Here is a 20,501-nt window from a genome sequence, read left to right on the forward strand (position 1 = left end):
CTCCTCATGAGATTAAAGTAATATAGCTAAGGCCTATAACAGACCATAAGAGAGGTAAATCAAGCTCAGTTTGGCTGGAGAGAGGCAAAACAAAAAAAGGCTACTTGCATCCATCCCCCACTTCTCCTTTCTCCCTACTCCATCCCTCTCCCTCTCATCCTCCTTCAATCTGAACGTTATCTCCATAGCAACAGATTACTGCAGACTGTGGTTTCCATAGCGACAGCGAGAGGACTGGAGGGGGAAGAGAGTGGAGAGCCAGAAGGAGGAGAGTGCTGAATCATTACAGTGAAGCTGAAAGACAGTGAGAGTGCCTGCTAGCATAAACAAGCAGGCACTGGCCAATAGCTTGGTGATTATATAATCAGCCTACCATACCATTTGTTCATCTCCCATCCATCTTCCATTATCTACCATATTCATTTTCGACTTAAGACAGCTGTCCAGACTGACTGCATGGTTCAGCTTTCTGCTTCACATTTTGAATGATTGTCATGCCTTAATCCAATATCCACATATTTTAATATCAAAAATAAAATGTTTCACTGCGTTTTTGCATGTAGTAAGAGTTGTGAATGAGTGCTTGTTTTTACCTCCAGCTGCTCGTCCTCCAGCAGTTGTATCACCAGTGCCCGGACATCATTGACTGCTCCCTGGTCACTCATGAAGGTGAACAGGTTGTAAAACACCATAATCTGGAGGTATGTCAGCACCGTGTAGCGAGCGTGCCAGGAGCTACTGCCAGCAATCTGCAACACACAGCCGCATCCAGCATCAATAACCGACTCTCAGCAATTCAAACATTTGTTTCAAGAGGAATGGACCTTGCCCTGGATGAGTAGGCCATTTGTTATTCAGGTTCCCCTTTAAAACAAATACCACTCATTTTAAAAATTCAGACAGATTCATATGGTTTACAAAAGCAAATCTCTCCCAATGTGAGAGAGCAGAGAACCAAGCATTTGATCTGTGTTGTCATACCAATCTACAGCCTGCAGCTGTTCCATTTAGAATGAATGCAAGACTGATTTTGTGGATTCCTAGAATAGTTCTCTTTACTTTCACATGAGATGAGCTTTATGGTAGAATAGTGCCATCAGTTGTGCACCACAAAATGTACCCTTATCACCAGTAAATCCTCCTAAGTATTGTCACAGTCACCTTTTCCAACTTCTCCCATTTATTCTCCATGGAGCTGCACACTGGTATGACATTGATACAGATTATGGGGCTCTTTTGTTTCTGGCTGTCAGAAACCGTAGTGAATGTTCACCAAGGCAGACCCAACAGTCCTAGGGCATAGGAATAACATGTGAATGCTGAAATTCAATGGTTGTGCCCTTTAAACCTTTTCATTTTTTTAGCGTGTTCACACATTAATTATAAGGTGTGAGGGCCTGTAAAAGGCCCAGTCGTCTGACGCAGGCAAACAGCGGAATGATGACTCACCTCCTGCAGGGCAATGAGGACCATGGGGATCTGCTCTGTGTAGAGGAGCCCCTGGGACATCAGAGACAGGCAGGTCTTGGCATCCCTCTTCAGCTCATCATAGCTGTCATCATTCTCGACTGGAGCAATCTGGAGTACAGGACAGAGATATGTAGACAGGCAGGCAGGCAGACAGACAGGAAAGAGGCAAGAAGGTAAGAAAGAAACAGAAAGATGTGTGTATAGAGGAAAGTGGGGAAAGTGGATGACAGGTTTAGCAGTAATTAAATCACCCAAGTCTGGATGAATGAACAAAAAAAAGTTAGGATTGCTAGAGAAAGAGGTAGACAGGCAGGGCTATGAATGGATCTACCATGACAATGTTTCACCTTGAATAGCAGGGGAAGTAACTGGAGCTGCTCTGGGACAGCAGTGGAGAAGGAGCGCCCGGCACTGGCAATCAGCCACTTCAGCACTGCAGACAGTTGGAGAAAGGGATTTACATGTTAACAAGCCATTTAAAAAGATTTTTAAAAGGCATCAAGGTTCAGACATTTATTCCCCTAAACAAGTTTGTCTCAAGGTGTTGAAATGCGCTGCCATCCCACCTGTTTTGAGCAGTTTGATAGCCTGGGTCCTCTCGTCCTGCTCCCCCACCTCATTCTCCTCCACCACGTGGTTCTGGATCTCCTCATCACCCTCAGTCAGGGGCTTCAGCTGCAACAGAATTCGCTCAGTGAAGTCCGAGATGCGCGGAGAGGTGGTCGGCTGGGTGTATGGCAAGTTGACATCGATCATGAAGATGTACGTGAGCACGCTGGTAGGATGCCGAGTCAGAGAGCATCAGAGAAGAAAGGGCGAGAAGGACACGGGAAGAAGGGTAGTGATTAGAAAGGTGCATGCATGTAGTGAAATAATACATCCATGAGCATTAGGGGTGTAGAGAGGCCTCACCTGCCGATGCGTTCTCGCACGTTCTTGTAGACCTGTGTGAGTTTGGGCTCCAGGTATTGCAGCAGCCTGTGGAGAAGCTCTGGAACGCGCCACTCCTGCTGAGCGAGGCCTCCCTGCAGCACATACAGACGACTGGAGGAGAGGGAGGGAGAGGAGCACAATCAGCACAGCTTGTCGGTCACATCAACATCTGTTTAAGGCTGCAACTGTTCTACTCACCAGGCATCGACGAACGAGCCCCCCTCCCCGTTGACTGGCGACTCCATTAGCATCTCAAACAGCCAGTGCAGCTTGCGTGGGTCTCTACTCTCCTGTACAAACAACAGATTCGTATGGAAGAGATGATGAGCGACACAAGCTTACCAGATGGACAGATAAAGAGATATGGCGATGGCTATCAGCAGACAAAAGCTTACACAGGCTGTTGCGATGCAGGTTCCCCAATCTGCATAGGTTTCTATTGTGATGTTGGACAAGGCAGTACGGAGCAGTGGACACAACAGGTCCCAAAGACTTTCAACCTGTGACGAAAGCATAGCTGTGTGTCAAAGACCGAGCACTTGATTATCATAAGTATTTGAAGTATATGTACGTGTTTTTTCCCACAAGGGAGGACCAAATCCAGGGACATTTTCAGTTAACGATGTAAAAAAGTAACCCAAACAAATGTGCCAAGTAGGCACCTGAAAGGCCAGGAAAGGCACTAAAATGATGCCGTGACAAAGCAACTCCTCAAACCAGCAAATAAATGAAATTACAATTGGTATTTTTTCACTCCGAGGGAAATTCAGGGGACTTTTCCAGGTATAGTGCTGCCCAGGGACTGAGAAAAGAAAAGTGGGACATCTGGTCAGCTTACTGTTTAAGGGTGTCAAATCTGTACCTTGGTATAGCTCCAATGTTTGCAGCCTCTGATCAGGCCAGAGATTATCTCAGCAACACAACGCTGCTTGCTCTCGTGGGAGTCGGCCACTAAGCGCTCCATATGCGGCTGCAGCAGAGGCAGAAAAGCGTCGTTGAAGTTGCGGAACAATCCCTGGTAGAGGAAGGGAAGGGAAAACTGTTGTTTAGTCATCATTCATTTTTTAAATTTGTTGAATTTAGTCTCATTTCCTCCGTTTCAAGCTACTCTTAGCCAATCTCACCTTGAATAGACAGAATCTGCGAGGGCTGAACTTGTCCTTGCCCTTACGATCCTCAAGAGAGAGGAATTCGATGAGCTGGTTGATGAACACTGGGTCTGAGAAATGGTCATAGATGATCTGCTCTCGCTGTTAGGGAGGATATGAAAATATATTTTACTGGAGGCTGTAAATCAATATTACTTCATATAATCTACTGTTACTTTTTTCCCTGAGGAGAGTTTGTAAGATTCTGCACATGTTGACAAACCTCTGTCATTTCCTCTCTGGTCAGGTTCTGTTTGGGCTGCTCCTCAGCTGGTGCATACATCATCAACTTTCTAGAGAATGACAGGTAAATAAAAATAAGGTTAAAGAGGTTGTCTGACATGCTGTCTGGTTGTCTAATGCCTAGAGAAACTGCTAAATGTATCAAGAGAGTGAGACAAAAATGTCAAGTAAAAAAGACAGGATAGAGTTGGGAAAACAGACAACAGATTATAATGTGAGAACCTTGGCCAACTGTAGTATCCCCAGTGGGTCTTTTCCACAAACACACAGCGATCCCAGTCCTGCTGTGTGCGTGGCAGGTTGCTGCTGTGATACTGGAGCCACTGGTTGTCTGGCCGGTCCCCGGCTATCATATCACTTGGCTCCTTCCCTCCACCTTGCATGGGGAAGTGGACAGTTGTGAGATCACAAAAGCAGATATCCAAAACCATCATCTTCACTCACATGAGAATACAAGACAAACCATGCTGCTTACAGAGCTCATTGGGGCTGACTGGCACTTTTTTATGCGGTCTCTTCAGTTGCTTCATGATCCCTGCCATGGCTGATATTGCCACCTAATGGAGAAAATGGGACATTTCAAACAAAATGTCCACAGGAAAGCTTGGAATGTATCTATGTGGTGCTTGAGGATCAGTGTACATGGTGCCACCACACAATATTATTTTGTAAGATTGAGTGGCTGAGAATGGGCGATCATGAGTAGCACACCTTGCGGACCAAGAGGGAGTCATGGTTGAGGCTTTTGACAAAGAACAGAACAGCAGGTGCTGGGAGTTGGTGATCGTCTCTCAGCAGCAATGACAGGAAGCCAATCGCAATGTGTTCAAACTTCCAAGGCCTAGAACATCAAACACAGTAGGTGTTCACATCCAGACAATGATTAAAAGTAAACAAGAGCTGATCACAAAGTAGATACTAAATTAACCTACATGTTCCTGTTGCTGATGCAGTCCAGTAGATCACCAATCAGCCTTTTGTATTTCCTGAGAATTGGAGAACAATATTAGTTGTGTACAGTAGCCTCCATTGGACAACAGTGACATAGACAATTTCTCTAGGATAACACTGTGCACTTTAGCAGAAGGTTTAATTAAAGCCTTTTTTAAACTCTTATTTAACGAAGCAAGATGACTAATAATACATTCTTACTACACCAACAGCCTGAGAGATATTGCAGGGCGTGAGTGTGTTACACATATTCACACACACCTGGGAGCTGCCCAGTGCAAACAGTCACGCACTGTTGGTCAGCTCCACATTAAGCGGTTGTGTGTCAAGGGGATTTCAACAGTAGTTGTTGAGAAAGGAGACAGCACTCCTCAAGTCAATGGCAAAATGGTCTTTGTTGTGATGATGATTCTTGGTCATGATGTTGGTGTGAACTCACTCTACAGATTCTGAGTTCTTGAGCTCCTGCCTTCTCACACCCTCTGCTACGTCTTCCTCTGAGGGAACAGGCTCTTCAGGGACGGGATTTCCAGCGACCATAAGTTGTCGAGCCACAGCACAGCACTCATCAGGGATCTAATGCAGAGAAAAGCCATATAGTAGAAATTAATTTATCCAGACATGATTCTGTAATGAATCTGTAATGACCAGTGAGCTAAATTAATATAACACATAGCCATGTAAAATATCTTCCATTGTTTATGTGTTGGAATTCCCTCCATACAGTACATGTAATTAAACTTATTTTGACAGCAAATTAGATGGTGTGCCATGTTAAGGAATGAGAGTCCATGCATGTTTAATAGTTTAGATAAACATCTGTTATTTCAAGGTAGGAGATGCTGATACCGTATTTCCTCTAATATTGGCCTGGGCCTTTATTTACCTCAACTGCAGAGGGTACCAGGCCTTTATTGGAAGCAGGCTTATATTAGAGACAGGCCTTTATTTCTAATTCCCTCTGTTTGATTTGCTCATATTTTAGTACGAAGCCTCCTTGTTTTCTGATCTGCTTCTGTTGGGGTACGTTAGGTAGCCGTTTTTTGTTACTGCAATGCATTACGATAATTACGGTAATGGACGACGGCATGCTCCAGAGACTTCCGCCGGCTGAGCCATCTTGTGGCATACTGCCATCTTGTGGCACTTGTACGTTACTACAAACTACAGTTACATGTATAACAGGCGCCAGGAGTTTACCGGTATCCACCGTTGTTTGCATGTAAGATGAAGCTAACTGAAGCTAAAGTAGAATCTATACAATTATATCATATCGCCGTTTATTTCGATGCGCGAGCTCAGTCCACCTGACAGCCCTCTGTTCTGTCGGCGGCATGGAGGTTTCGGTGCGCCGAGGGCTTACTGCCGACGCTTCGAGTTTCCGGCCAGTGCCGATAGCTGGGCGCCGATTTGTTCCCGGTGATCCGGCCGAGATTTCGGCGGGGTCCCGATGCCGATGCGTCACCGGGTGTCCCCGATAGGTACGGGCCGTGGGCGCGGTGGAGAGGACAGCGGCGGAGAGAGGAGACGGACACGGTCCAGCCATATACTAGGTTTTGACCTAGTCTTGTTTCCTATGTTTTTTTCCCCGGCCTGTATTTGAGGCCGGCATTAATTTGTTCGTGTCGACCACGGCCCCGGCCATTATCGGAGACCCGGCTTTTAATTGACTACCGGCCACTATTAGAGGAAATACGGTATTCAAAACAATCCCTATTAGTCAGTTTAATCTGCAGTCATGGTTTGCAATGGCATAAAGGAAATAAACTGAAGTTGGTAACGGACTTACTTACTCCCTAACTGAGCTAAATAACGTTTTAGACAGTCCATGCTGATATTATTATTGTTAGTCTTTAATGTCACCTTGAGTTGTAACAGTTAACTTTACTTCCACGATTTGATGCTCGCTCCCAAAATAATATCGCAATCTTGCTTTTGGCCAGCAGATGTTGCAGTGAGACCATGTGCTGCACATGACTTTGGTCTCAATGAAAATAAAATAAGCTATTTATGCTTGTCAAGAGCTGCGGGAAACCCTGAATGTCTTGCACTAGACTACATTTTAAAATGACCAAATATCAAGGTAAATTAAATTGGCAAAAATAAACAAGGGAATTTCCTTTAGCGATGGATTCAGCCTATCCTCGATGGATTCATCCAATCTAACCCTAACCCCCTACATCTTATCATTTAATCTTTTCTATCAAAAATTGGCAAGTATTCCATCATGATTGTTAATGTGGTTATCTAGTCACTCAAAGCTAACCATCAACCTAAAAATGTTTGGATTATCAAGCTTCTACTGTTCCAGGTAGCCAGATGTAAGACAGTCTTAGATTCTATGATCCATTTGTGAAGATGTTCCGAGTGTTGTTATTCTTACGGAGAAGTCGATGCCAATGGTCTCATACTGGCGGTGGATTTTGTCGGCGAGGTCGTCAAAGAGCCGCACAATGGAAGGCTTCTCCAGAGACATGGCCGAGCTGAGGCCAGAGCGTACAATGGCGGGCCATGTCAGAGAAATGCACTCCCAGTCGTGCAAGTTGGCCAGGCACACTCCACTGTGATTCCCCAAAAGACAGTACAAAGCACCCTGGAGAGGTAAAGAGACAGCATATGGGAAAATTATAGGGGGGAAATATATTTGCAAGTCTTCAAAAAATGGAGATGTACACATTTTTATGGAGGAGAGCAAGGTGCAGGCATGGCAGAGAGGACTGTCATACTTTGAACTGCTGCTGTGTGATGTTGCTGTGGTTTGGATTGAGAAACTCTAGGACATGGGGGATCAGATCTCTGCAGCAGAAGTTGTAGGTTCCCAGGGCGGCGAACAAAACATTTTGAGCTCTGCTGCGTACCTGATAGATAATATAAAAAAATCGCAATTAAGGTGACAGATCTCGACTTCAGGTGCGTTGCGGACACTAGTCAAACGTCATTCACTTTGATTTGTGATGTGTTACAGCTTAACAATTTCTCATTAGAAGCTGAAAACCAGGAAGCAAATATATATGTAGAGTAGATGTGTTGATTGATGTGGAGTGTACTGTTGAACTCACTTGGCTGTAGGTGCTTGAGGAAAGCCTCAACAGATCTCTCATAAGCTCCTGGTGAATGCTCCTGTATTGACATCCTTCCACTGTCAGTTTACGCAGCTAATAAACCACAAGAAAACCCAAAGTTACAAGTGGGAAAGGAACACTCTTATCCCCCAGAAAATGATTCCATTAAGAGCAAATTTTTCACCTCATGCTGGAGCATGACTCTGTCTATGAGCAGGGCTCTGATGTGCTGCTTTCTGCCATGAAGCTGCAAATAAAATAGGAAGGCATTATGCAACTTTGAATTGCCTGTAAGATTAAATCAGTAGCTGTGATCTCAGTATGTTCTGCATCCGATTTATGCTTTGAAGAGCATCCATGCTCATTATATAGGTTCAATAAAATGTCCAATTTCTCACTCTGTTCTCCATGGATTTCTTCACAAGGTTGAAGCTCTTCCAGCGTGAGTCAAACTCATGTTTGTGAGAACCTTTGAAGTGCATCAGGTCACTGATAATCTGTAAAAGATGTATAATGTCAGAAAATAATATTAACATTGTTCACTGCCAATAAAGAGGAGTCATAACTTCGTACAAATGTATCTAGGATTTTATTACTTCGTGCCTACCTTGATAATGGAGAAGAGAGACTTGGTGTCATCCTCAGAGTGCTCCAGAATGTAATCTGAAAAACAAAGAAAAGGAACACAGACAACATGAATTATGGCAGGGCAGAGACCTATATTTTGGGGTAAGTGATGGTTGTTAGCTGAATGTTACTAGAAATTGGTTGGGCATGCGGCTGTAGAACAAACAGCAGCAAGATCGCGAGCCTAAGCCTCAGTGTAATTAAGGGGACACTTACGCAGCAGCTGTCTCATTACACTACAGATTGCGTCTCTGTAGTTCTCTCTGGACTCATCTGCAGGCAGGGATAGAATTACAGTTTAAGACTACAGTCCATCACACCCTACAGCTGCTTACATCAATACTGAGAAAAGGTTTAAGGCAAAATGACTTACCATACTGCATTCCTGTATAGAGGTTGGTCTCATCTAGATTCACCATGCTGTGGACTCTGGAGGAAAAAAGCAGGTTCAAGGCCAAGTTTAACATTCAGAAACAGAATTGATAAACAAACAAAAATGATAAATGGGCAACTGGACAAGTTGACTCCTTTGGCAGTGCAAAAACCTATCAACGAAGGGTTGTCAAACTTTTTTCATTTCGAGGACCCTTGAATACATAGGTCTTTGGCCAAGGAACAGCACATTATATTAACTGGTAAGTAAAATACTAACAAAATTTAACTTCTTTAGATTTTATCCCTCTCAATGGCCTTGTGGAGGACCCCAGACCTCATTCTGAGAACCTCTGCTAGACAGTACAAGTGAAAATGCCCCTGAAAGAGAATTTACATGTTATCCCTATGGTCTTAGATAGTTCAATCTGTACCTGTTAGCATGGATATTGATCTCCTGAAACCTAGAAATCAGAGATCTGTGGTGTCATTCCATCAAAACCTGGAACTTGACAGTGACTTGGAGGACTGATCTTGTGGACATGCAGAATATTTGTCTAAGCTTTTAAATTCAAATGAATGTTCTTTAACTGTAGCACTAACAGCTCCCCCCCACTGTTTATAGTGGAGGCACAGCACCACCTGTTGAATTCCCAAGCGCATCCACTGACGTCAGAAAAATTTCTGCATTCTTTTTTCAATAAACCTCACCCTCAGACGACCTCTAGAAAAAGACTAACTCACCCAGCAAAGGCTATGTTGTTCAGCCCTAGTTAACTGATCTCAACACGGTGAGATGCAATGTGACCCGGTCTGTCAGACTCAATTCAGGAAACATAACAGTTTTTTACTAACCCATCACGTGTTGGTGGCAGTTTTTATCTAGGCAGTGCTATATCAACTGCCGATACAATGTAGCAAAATAGAAATGTATTTATATGAAGATGTCACGGTTTATTACTTTAAACGGAACGTGAGATGAAAATGTATAAATGTTGACGGTTTTGTGTAAGGCCCCATCATTTTATTTAGAGAATGAATTGTTAACAGGGACACACAGGCAGAGAGGTGAGGTGTGGCTGAGACCCTTTGTAATTATAGGCAGGATAACTTAAATCACCACATGAAGACCTAGCATCACAAGGCTTGCTTTGGGTTCACAACTTTAAAGCCTAGAAATATGTGTGATTTTATTTACAGCTACATTATTTAACATTTCATGATAAAACATTGCCTTATTTATTTTAAGTAATGTGTAACAACAGAAAAGTCATCCGCTACATGAGACCCATTCCAGCTCCTGTGGTTGGGGCATGACCAATGGCAGGAAGTCTTCACCCACCGAATGTGATGCGTTTTACATATTAGGAAAACAAGGAAGGGAATTAGACCGCAATCTGCGGACTATTTTGTATTGGTACATTGTACTGGTGTATTAAATAGGGATTTTTTCCTGTTTTCATACTTATTCCAGATGTGCGAATCCATGATACCTTTGATCCATCTATTCCCATGGAATATGTTCAATCATTGGCGACTTTTGGGGCATCTACTGGCTTATCAAATATGAAATCGCAAAACTCCTTGGTTATGATGATTTATTATTTGAGCAGCTGCTCTGTCTCTCCCTCCAATGTAGTTAGCATTTCCACAAAGTATTTTAATAAGAGAGAAACTTTGACTAATATTTATGAACCAAAAAATGTCTCTCTCTCTGTTTCCACATTGGGGAGAGAGTTGTTCATGATCATAAATGAGGACCAAAATATTCCAGATTTAAGAAATAATGTGAATTCTGTCTACCGTACCTTTTTCCTGTAACTGTGAATTGGTAACTAGAAATGTGCAACATGAACATAAGACATAAACATGTGAATACAACTGCTCACAGTTCGGGGATGGGCTCTCCTTTCAGGGGAGGCATCAGACTCCCAGCTCCTAGGAGGCAGTGCTGAACAATGGCCAGGCTCTGTAGGACATCATCTCTGAAAAACAGAAACAATCAGCATCAACTCTATACACGTATTACACAGCCCAACAAAACAGCTTAGCTGGATGCAGCATATAGCCAGCGACTTCAGAAGAAAACAGAATCTTGTTTCTGTGAGAGTATAGGGAAGTACTCAGCTTCGTTCTTCCTTACCTGCTCATGTCCTGTTCCCCCTGTGCGAATCTCTGAAGGCGCTGGAGCTCTGGCTGGAGGATCAGGTCCAGTACATAGAAAGCAAAAGAGGTCTCCTCCACACAGGGCACATGCCACCGGATATCCAGGTTCCACAGGTCCCCAGGTCGACCCCAGTCCTGCACAGGACAATATCACCGTGTTGATTACTTGTGTGAGCCAATGGAGTTAACATATATGGTGCTAATTAAAGGCTGACTCAATATATAACACGCTCCACCAGGCCTACATCCTGCTGGCAACTCTGGCAACAGCAAGCGAGACACCTTATCTGCCCTGCAGTGCAGGAGAGACACTAATCCAGCCAAGTGTGCTGCTATCCATGCCTCTAGCAGGGAAGAGACTTAATGGGATCAGAGTAAAGGTCCTATTCACTGACTAACTGTCCCAAGAGAGGAGGAGACAATGAAGTCAAAGCAGGTCAGGGTGAGCACAAAAGGGAGTTGTGTAACTTGTCTGGTTGAGGGACAAACATTACTCCCAAGTGCCAATATGGCTTTGATTCTGAAACACATTCTATCAATGGATTAGGGAGCTGATAAGACTATGCATGCTCAAACAAACTTACAAAACAACAGTTCATGGTCATAAAAAATTTTTGCATGTAAACTAGGATAGCACACTAGTAAGGGTGCTCCGATCGATCGGCCACTGATCGTTATCGGCCGATATTCGTTCTAAATAGTTTGATCGGTGGTCTCTATAAAGGCCGATCAGAAGCGCCGATCAGATGATAAAAAACACGTGAGACAATTTCTCTACGCGCCGCTAAAATGGCTTCACCGGTCTGGCAGTTCTACCAGGTGTCTGAAAAAGACAATAAATTTGCAAAAATGTTAGGGAGAGACGAGTTGGGAAGAGATCCAAACATAAGTAGCCTCTTTGTGCGGTCTGTCTCTCGCTCTCTCTCTCTGTCTCTCGCGCTCTCTCTCTCTCTGTGTGTGTGTGTGTGTGTGTCGCACTCTCTCTCGCTCTCTGTCTCGCTCACTCTCTCACTCTCTGTCTCGCTCCTATGTTTTTAATGTGGAGTTATAACTCCTTGGTGCTCCGGCGCCTACAAAACTTCCACCTCCTGTAAATGCTGGAATGCCATTGGACGTGCCTCGTAGAGGTCAGCGTATTTGGGGGTTAAAGTTCAATATAGTTGAACTCTGGGCGCAAAACCTGGCGAAATATCAAGGTGGTGCGCGTCGCTTTCGGCTGCGCAGCTGTTTAGGAGCGCGCTGCCGCGTCCTTCATTGAAAACAATGACTTTGCTCTGCGCAATGCCATGATTGCGCGTTTGGTGTGAAAGCCCGGTCACTCTCTCTCTCGCTGGACCCGTCTGTTCGCCTCCCATTGCACACGCGGGCGTGAGGGATATTTTTTTATGCCAAGAAGACAACCGGCTGAATTCCCAAAAAGAAGAACTAAGGGTTATTAACGTTATTCGGAATACAGCTGGGTTTCCGAGACTAGCAGATTAGCTGTATATAGGCTACTGTAGGTGCTAGTCAGTATCCACTGAGTGGACTGAAAACGTTAATATTTACTTTTTAACTCTGACTCTGAATGTTTGCTCCCTCAATCCAGATTAATATTGAAAAATATTTTGTTATGTTGCAGTTTTTATAGTCTCTAGAGTTGGAGTAAATTGATAAAGGCCCTGTGTTTTCCGTCTATTGGAATTGATTTTTGTTGCCTCAGTAGGCCTATATATAATGTATTGTTCTAACTTGGTGTGTTGTGCACATTTAGCTTTTATTCAAATTTTTATTTTATAAAATTTTATTTATTTTATTCCACAGGAAAGCTATATTTGTTAAGATCTAAGCTGCTCCCAATAACCAAGCATAGGCTGCGATGGTTTAAGTTGTGTCTCTAAGAGAGAGAGTGGAATATGTTGCACATGTTGCCTGCCAATAAACAGTTGTCAATTCATGATACTTTCTCATCTCTTAATTTTAATACTTAATATACAATGTTGTTAAGAAGAGTTAAATAAATAAATAATGCTACAGGATGAATAGAAGGCTTCAAATAGACCCCGTGATCGGTGATCGGTATCAGCTGATACTGCTTCCAGCGATTGGTGATCGGCCCCAAAAATCCTGATCGGAGCACCCTTACACACTAGTCAGGTCTTGTGTAACTTGTGCAGAAATGAGAATGGACAAACACATGGACTCAAGGCAAGGTGCAGTTGACATTTGGGACATCTACAATAAATAAAACCACACTATTGTGCATCATGAGTTTGAGAAATGTGACTTGAGAAGATTCTGAAATGTAAAAATCATCATCTAGTCCATTACTAAGTGCGTTAGTACCTTGATGGGTAGGTAGTCACTGATGGGTTGCTGGAAGCCTCCTGGTACACTACAGTACTCTGTGGGGTAGATGAGGGCGGAGGAGCGAAGGATGTGGTGCAGCAGGTTGCAAGCAAGAGTGTAGCCCTGCTTACACTTTAGGTGGAGGGTAAGCTGCAAGATCTGGACCAGTTGAGAGCGATAGGGCAGGATCTTGTCACCATCCACCCGAGTCACCTGAGGCGCACAAGGCAAGGAGGCAAAAATATGTTAAGAAAAAAGGATTAGGAGCTGTTAGTAAACATAGGAACCCAAGATAAACCATGGTTATTCATGAGGGTTAAGTCACCTCGGACAGTAGCTGGAGATTCCACAATAACTCCTTGTCAAGCTCCTCCTCATTCAGCACTTCCTCATCTGATAAAAAACAGTGCATGTCAGAGACTGATAAAGACCTCATGGAAGAAACAATGGTCCACTGATTCATGCATTCTGAAAACTCCTCTCATAGAAATTGTATTTCCTGTTTGCTGAGCACTTACTGACAGCAATTTGGTTTATGGCATTGCAGCAGTGTGGCACGAAAAGCTTGAGTGACTCTGCAGGGTGACACTGAAAACAGAAACACAGTGATGAGGACCACAGTAAAACGAGAAGCTACAAGAGGCTGGTGCTTCAGGCCTATATGAGACTCACCTTGGAGGCAGCTCTGCACATGTCAGCTACCATTCTCCCAGAGACACGTGTCTCAAAGATGTTGGTGGTGGCAAAGTTGAAAACCTTGTCCAGAGCCACCTGTAAAATAATGTGACAGATGATATTAATATATCCATATACATATATATATATGTGCGTAGGTGTGAGAGAGACGGAAAGAGAGAGGGGGAGTGAGGGAGGTGTGTGGAGAGAGTGAGTCTTACCTTGAAGATATCCAAGGAGCACTGTGTGAGGATGGTGCTGAAAGTGGAGGACAGGCCTAGCTCTACCAGACTCTCCAAGTGAGTCATTTTCTCCGTCTCCGTCTCCTCTCGAGTCTGCTCCAGAGTGCTGCTGTCAATCAGGGCAAAGCACCTGTACACATGAAAAAACATTAGTTAAATCTTTCAAATACATTTCACTCCGGCCACTGAAAAGGAAATAAATGTTAAGCACGATGTAATAAAATCAAGCAAGCGAGCAAGAAAATGAACACTAATACACTGAACCCTTGCATTTAATGTTTCCTTCTGTCCAGCAATTTTATTTTATTTAGAAGGAAATACAAGGTTTCTAATGGTATCAAAACCCTTCATTGCCAATACAAAAAATACAAAAATCCCTCTTTGTAAAAGCATGACGCAAACACAGAAGATTGCACTTAGTTAAACAACATTCTCATAAAAGCAATTTGATTTAGACTTAAATCACATTGCTTTTAGAGATTAACTGTTGACTAATATTTTGTGTAGGCAGGTGGTCATCAGTTAACCTGAGAGAGTGTTGTCATCAACTAAAAATCTCTATGGACCACCCGCTGTCATTACAGCTGCATTCCTGAAAACCATAGCTGATTCATAACTTGCTTTTAATAGAGAACATGTTTGTTCATTTTTTTTTTTGTAAGTCTTCTACATACCTGTCCATGAACTGAAGGACAAAGTCTTCAAACTCTGCTGAAGCTGAGCACATCTCTCTCTCCACCTGAAAGCCAGAGACAAAATACATTATATGGGTAAAAGGAAGCATCATCAATTATTAAGAAGGAAAAAAAAAAAAAAAAAACGAGCAGTGATTCACCTCTGTCAAGTCAGTTCTTTCATGTAGGGCAGACGAACAGTCCACCAAAGGCACAAGAGTCACAAATGTAGCAATAAACTGGAATGTTATCTGTAAAGACGGGAATGACAATTAGATCAGAATCAAACACACTAACATGAAAAAAACAACCAAAAGGAGCAAAAAAAAGCAGCAAAAATGCCCCAAGCGGTTAGACATGAACAACACTGGTGCCCACCATGCACTTGCTGAAGTCATTGGGGTCGACGCCTGGCAGCGCCCTCATGAGCAGGGGCAGCATGTGTGTGGGACCCTCAGGGAAGTGCTGCCCTCCTGACACCAGGCTCCGTGCCACACCAATCATGCAGCTGAGAGTGGCTGTCAGCTGGTGGGGCTCCGTCAGAGTCTCCATAGCAGGGTATGTCCTATTGAAGAAATGGAGCACAATTTGCCCTTTCTGACTGCATTTCAATGTGTGGTCTGGTCCATGATCTGAATCTATCAACAGTGTTCCAGACTCTTCAGAAATAGAACTTGACTGAAAGAAAAATGTATCCTTCAACGATAATACTCTTGTTCACTACACACTTACTTCTCCAGCACGGGGGGAATGACCAGCTCAGGCCTCATTAGAGCGAGGTTTTGGAGGGCCTGGGCTGCGTCCAGACTGCCCGTCTTGCTGAACATGGCCAGCAGAACCGGCTGCATCATGCTCTTCACAAAGTCGGTGATATCTTGCTCTGTGAGCTTGTGGCTGTCGGGGACCGGCGTCAGCCATGTGGGCTTCCTGTAGCGCTCTCTGTGGAGCCGGCGTACCACGCTGGCTGGGAGACGCTGGAGCAGCTTCATCAGCTTCATCTGGACATGAGGACAGAAAGACAGATAGATGACACAGGGGTGACACACAGGTGGACAGTGTGCCTCCATGTAGTCTGGACAAATGGAGAGGTGGAGGGTGTTGTATGGAGCATCTAGAGACATCAGACACACAACAGACACACAAACACAAACCAATGCACTGTGAACACAGATTTGTCTAATCATCTTGTACTTACATGCTTATGAAGGGAACAATTCACTACTTCAGCGTCATATCAGTTGAGTTTAATTGATGGAATTTCATCAGGCAAAGAACAACACGCATTTTGTTGCATACTAAATGAACACACCCTGACTTGAGATTCTGAATTTCTACTTCTTTTCTTGTGAATGGCAGGTCAATGTGCATGACAGACTCTACTAAGACATGAGTATTTTTTGTTGCCGTAATATTATCTGACTTTAGCAATGGCTAAATATGTACTTTTTATGTAGAGCTGATTGCAAAACACTGTTTACATGTAATGAAGCTACTGCTAAGAGGAAGAACATCTCGTGTGCTTCCAAGCAACAGCCTAGAGTCAACACAAAACTCACCCCCCTGCCAAAAATAAAGGTTTGTGTATGAAGACACAGCCTGCTGACTGTGGCGCTGCAGCTCTAGCAGAGGGGGTTTCCTGAAATAAGAAAGGCATGTGGCCCTGATCCCAGTGACCTTTTATAGCACTGCAGCAGTCTCACTCACATGTCCTCTTGTTATTTCTGAACCAGATACCAACGTAAACTCAGACTGCCGACAGGATTCAGGGAGCTTCCTAGAAAAATGATGACGATAATGGAAGGGCACAAGCTGAGGAGAGGGACCTGGGACCACATTGTGACTGCCTGCTCTATCTCATTGTCAGGAACTAGGGATGTAATAATTATCAGGGAATCTGGGTGACCGGCCAACTGCACAAGATACGACTGTACACGTTTCAAACATGCGGGACCGCGTGAAAGCTGGAGGAAGGGAGGATGTTGTGTCCTGCCATTGCATTTTATTCTATCATTGTAATCTGGTCACAACCTGTTTAATTTACACAAACGCGGTCACTACTACAGTGGCTCTATTTGGATGCTTCATATTATAAGAACTACTTAGCCCCATCGTTTGTTTTTTTATTTGTTTTTTTTGCTGGGATAGAATGGAAGATTTTCACATTTCTAGCATTGGGTAAAAATGCCCCTATGCCAAGAGAATGTAAAATGTAGGGGGCTTTGAGAAATGAATTTATGTTATCAAGCTTCAGAGCAATCTCAAATAAAGGTACATTATGTGTCAAGTGTAACTGGTCTGAAATTTTGATTATTTTATACAGGTGCCTTTCCTATATATAATGCTAATGACATTATGATGCTAACATTGAACTTTCTGTTTCATAGTCCTAACCAGAGTCAAAAACAGGTCTTGAAGACATCAGTCTTCAAGGTGCCTTGAAGACTGATGCAACTAAATTGCATCAGTCTTCAAGGCACTGAATCAAATCAGATCAAATAAAAAGTGAACACAATCATATTCATTCCATAATAAGAATTGCCTGATGGCTTGGTGCCAGTGGGACGTTGACTTGGGCCAGTTGATTGGTCAGTCAGTGGCCCAACTGGTCCAGTGCCCAAAGTTTTTTTTTCACCAATTAGACTAAGCACAACCTCAGAGTTTAAATTACAAGGCAACAAAAAAGGCTGCTTCTTTTGTCGTGGAAACAATGGTATCCTCGGGTTGAAAATGATGAATCAATGCCATCCCGTTTGAAACGTTCGTTGGCTATTTCTGAGTAAGATCAAGCTGGCTTATTTATTTTGAAGGCACTGACAATTACCACAAACACACACTGGATGCCCATAGCAAGAGCTGGCAGCACCAGCCTGCCTGTGTGTTGGCAACGCAAGTACCTGACAACCCCTCATCAGGTCTGATTCATATATTAGCAAGATGGATGAGTGGAGAGACTCACCAGCGTCATAAATTCCCACTCTGGTTTTTTTTTCCTCCGTGGTGACATTTACAGAAAAGCATTAGTTATGAGGGGTCATCTATTAATACAATAAGTGCAGCAAGGGCCAATTTACAATACAAAATGTTACAGAGTTGGTAAAAATTGTACATGTCTAATTTATTCAAGATCAATCTATTAACTTTTTTTTTTCTTTTTCCCATTTTTCAGCCATTTTGCTGCTGTTCATACACATGAAAGTAAGTCCCTCTTACACAATAGTAAAGATGTATTGGTCAAGCAACATAGTATTCCAATTGTATCAGTTATGTATAGCTGCTTTGTCAAGGTCTTATGATTTCTAGGGATGCACCGATCCGAGTTTTTCACTCCAGATACCGATACCGATAACTGGGCTTTGGGTATCGGCCAATACCGAGTACCGATCCGATACCAGTGTTTAATTAATAAGCTGTATGCCTCACTGTGTGGAAGAGACTGGGATTTATGAATGGAGTCTGGCTGGACGCGCCGATTGTATGATTGGTGGAAAACTACTTTACCTCGCAGGTTAAATGGCAGCCTGCTCAGCCGCGCGGTGACCCGGGAGAGTTTAAACATATAACCGAGACAAAGTATTCCTACAGGTGTGTTTTCAACTACCGAGCATCAGCACCGACCCCCAGGCAGCTCACCCCGACCCCCGGCTCTGTTATGAGGGCTGGGCGCCAGGTTAGCTTGTTAGCCTGGATGCTAGCTGCGGGAGACTGCGTGCGGTGGGATCCTCCGGAGCCGCCGGACGGACCAAAGGCAAAATGGCCGGGTCTACCGGCGCGCTGCTGACGCATGACGTAGTATGCGCACGTAGACGTAAACATAGAATTTAATTGAATATATCGGCCCCATTGTCACCGACACCCGAACCAGCTATTTGAGTCAGTATCGGACCAATATCCGATATCAGTATCGGATCGGTGCATCCCTAATGATTTCTTCTCTTCAACTGCACACTCATCCACAAGAAACAAAAGTGACTCACCAACCAGCGGCCATGGTTGGATGGGTGGAAGAAGGATGTAATGCTGTTGAAAAGGCCACTGAGCTGTGCTTGGGCTTGCTTGCTGGGTCCTCCCTGAAATGAACATAGCAGGAGTCACTGAGCCAAGCTGTTTCACACTAGCTGTAGCAGTAGTTATTAGCTGCAGCAAAAAGAGCTATCAAAGAACTATAAACTGACCAATAGGGATGAGACCCAGAGGACCACATGGCTGATGTCGTAGGCATTGGTGACATATCGTGGGACCAACATCTGACTGGTCCCCACTGGGAGATTCAGACTCCTCAGGATTCTGGTGAAAATCTGAAATGGATAAAAAAAAAAGGGTTAAAAGATTATACATATGGACAGAATGTCCCACTTTAGATAGGTCTAATTATCTGATTATTTTGATGTAGTTATTTGTTGTAATAACTGATCACAACCCCATGACATTTCACTGGGCTGAACGGGTCAGGAGGGTATGTTTATGACTGATAAGTAATGGATATTGGTGTTGTCACAAAGCATAGATCAAAATAGTTGCTCAGTGTGAAACACAGACATGATGCAAGTCACTTGCCGTATGTGACCAAAAGATCAACAAGGAAACTTGATAGTTTGTTTCTCTGACCAGCAGCAAAGGCCATGAAATACACACCATTAGCCAAGATCACAAAGGTCAGGGCACAGATGATCGCACGTGCCACAAAAACCAAAACAAACAAGGGTGCAAGATTGTGTAGTGGGTGGTGAAAGGGGGTTAATCAGATTAAGAGGGCAACCAACCTTGGGGATATAAGGGTCCCAGTCAATGTAGCCAATGTTGTCATTGGCCAAGCGAGCAAAGAGGTTGACCAGATGCTGCAAAAATGTAGGAGAAAACATTATATAGGGAAGGAAGAAATACTGATTGTTGTGTATTCAGCACTTTTCAGCAAATTAATCTGCTTACCACTTCCCAGCCTGGGAGGTTCTGTACGGACACCCACAGGCTGATCAGCTCATCAAACCACAACCTGTTAGAAAAAATAAACTTTAACAGGAGCAAAACACACCCCTAGTAAATTCATATACCTGTCAACCAATAGGCAGAGATCACAAGGGCCTTTGGGGTGAGAGTAGGGTTGAGAATTGAGGTTATGTAGCGTTGGGAAGACTTTATCAATGTCACATCCTTAAAGATTCCTTCTTAATGACCCAATTCCATTAACAATTCCTTTCTAATATACATTACCTGTGTAGACCTTTATAGCACCCAAAAAACATTAACTGTTGACACTGTACAGTTTTATTATTGTGTTAGTCACACTACCCTGAGTCCAAATGACTCCAGCATCCAAAACTATTCACACTTCACACAACTGTGCACTGTGTGTGACTAAGGTTGTGGCATAACGTAGTGAGGAGTGTGTGTACTTGGCGAGAACTGTGTGTTCAGTTCTCCACGGTAAGTAAGCAGTTTCCTTGTAGCTGAAGTGCATAGCAACACGGAGGACTAACCAGACTCTTTATTAAAGAGTAGCCACACTTTCGATCTTCTTTTCAATCTTCTTTCTTGTGTTACCATGCTATGCACTTCAGCCGCAGAGAACTGAACTAAACACACACACTCCTCCCCCCAAGCTTCACTACAACC

The 20,501-nt window shown here is 43.6% G+C and overlaps 1 protein-coding gene across 2 annotated transcripts in view; it reads right to left on the bottom strand.

Moving 5' to 3' along the window:
- psme4a (proteasome activator subunit 4a) overlaps positions 1-20,501 on the bottom strand; it is a 32,624-nt gene that overhangs the window by 3,327 nt on the left and 8,796 nt on the right. For both annotated transcript variants that reach the window (XM_071898010.2, XM_071898007.2), the window contains 38 exons: positions 19,818-19,881; positions 19,652-19,726; positions 19,064-19,186; positions 18,866-18,958; positions 15,624-15,889; positions 15,270-15,456; positions 15,053-15,142; positions 14,892-14,956; positions 14,197-14,347; positions 13,973-14,071; positions 13,819-13,888; positions 13,626-13,693; positions 13,298-13,513; positions 10,950-11,107; positions 10,696-10,791; positions 8,808-8,863; positions 8,651-8,707; positions 8,415-8,470; positions 8,206-8,304; positions 7,992-8,054; positions 7,805-7,900; positions 7,472-7,603; positions 7,129-7,338; positions 5,185-5,321; positions 4,727-4,780; positions 4,506-4,635; positions 4,270-4,351; positions 4,017-4,170; positions 3,775-3,844; positions 3,528-3,653; positions 3,266-3,418; positions 2,799-2,903; positions 2,602-2,693; positions 2,383-2,514; positions 2,037-2,245; positions 1,818-1,903; positions 1,450-1,578; positions 594-749 (listed from right to left, as the gene is read on the bottom strand). In XM_071898010.2, the coding sequence (XP_071754111.1) occupies positions 594-749; positions 1,450-1,578; positions 1,818-1,903; positions 2,037-2,245; positions 2,383-2,514; positions 2,602-2,693; positions 2,799-2,903; positions 3,266-3,418; positions 3,528-3,653; positions 3,775-3,844; positions 4,017-4,170; positions 4,270-4,351; positions 4,506-4,635; positions 4,727-4,780; positions 5,185-5,321; positions 7,129-7,338; positions 7,472-7,603; positions 7,805-7,900; positions 7,992-8,054; positions 8,206-8,304; positions 8,415-8,470; positions 8,651-8,707; positions 8,808-8,863; positions 10,696-10,791; positions 10,950-11,107; positions 13,298-13,513; positions 13,626-13,693; positions 13,819-13,888; positions 13,973-14,071; positions 14,197-14,347; positions 14,892-14,956; positions 15,053-15,142; positions 15,270-15,456; positions 15,624-15,889; positions 18,866-18,958; positions 19,064-19,186; positions 19,652-19,726; positions 19,818-19,881 (4,405 nt within the window). The remainder of the gene's footprint in view (positions 1-593; positions 750-1,449; positions 1,579-1,817; positions 1,904-2,036; positions 2,246-2,382; positions 2,515-2,601; positions 2,694-2,798; positions 2,904-3,265; positions 3,419-3,527; positions 3,654-3,774; positions 3,845-4,016; positions 4,171-4,269; positions 4,352-4,505; positions 4,636-4,726; positions 4,781-5,184; positions 5,322-7,128; positions 7,339-7,471; positions 7,604-7,804; positions 7,901-7,991; positions 8,055-8,205; positions 8,305-8,414; positions 8,471-8,650; positions 8,708-8,807; positions 8,864-10,695; positions 10,792-10,949; positions 11,108-13,297; positions 13,514-13,625; positions 13,694-13,818; positions 13,889-13,972; positions 14,072-14,196; positions 14,348-14,891; positions 14,957-15,052; positions 15,143-15,269; positions 15,457-15,623; positions 15,890-18,865; positions 18,959-19,063; positions 19,187-19,651; positions 19,727-19,817; positions 19,882-20,501) is intronic.

This window comes from Centroberyx gerrardi, chromosome 15 (assembly GCF_048128805.1).
Source record: "Centroberyx gerrardi isolate f3 chromosome 15, fCenGer3.hap1.cur.20231027, whole genome shotgun sequence".
NCBI lineage: Eukaryota > Metazoa > Chordata > Actinopteri > Beryciformes > Berycidae > Centroberyx > Centroberyx gerrardi.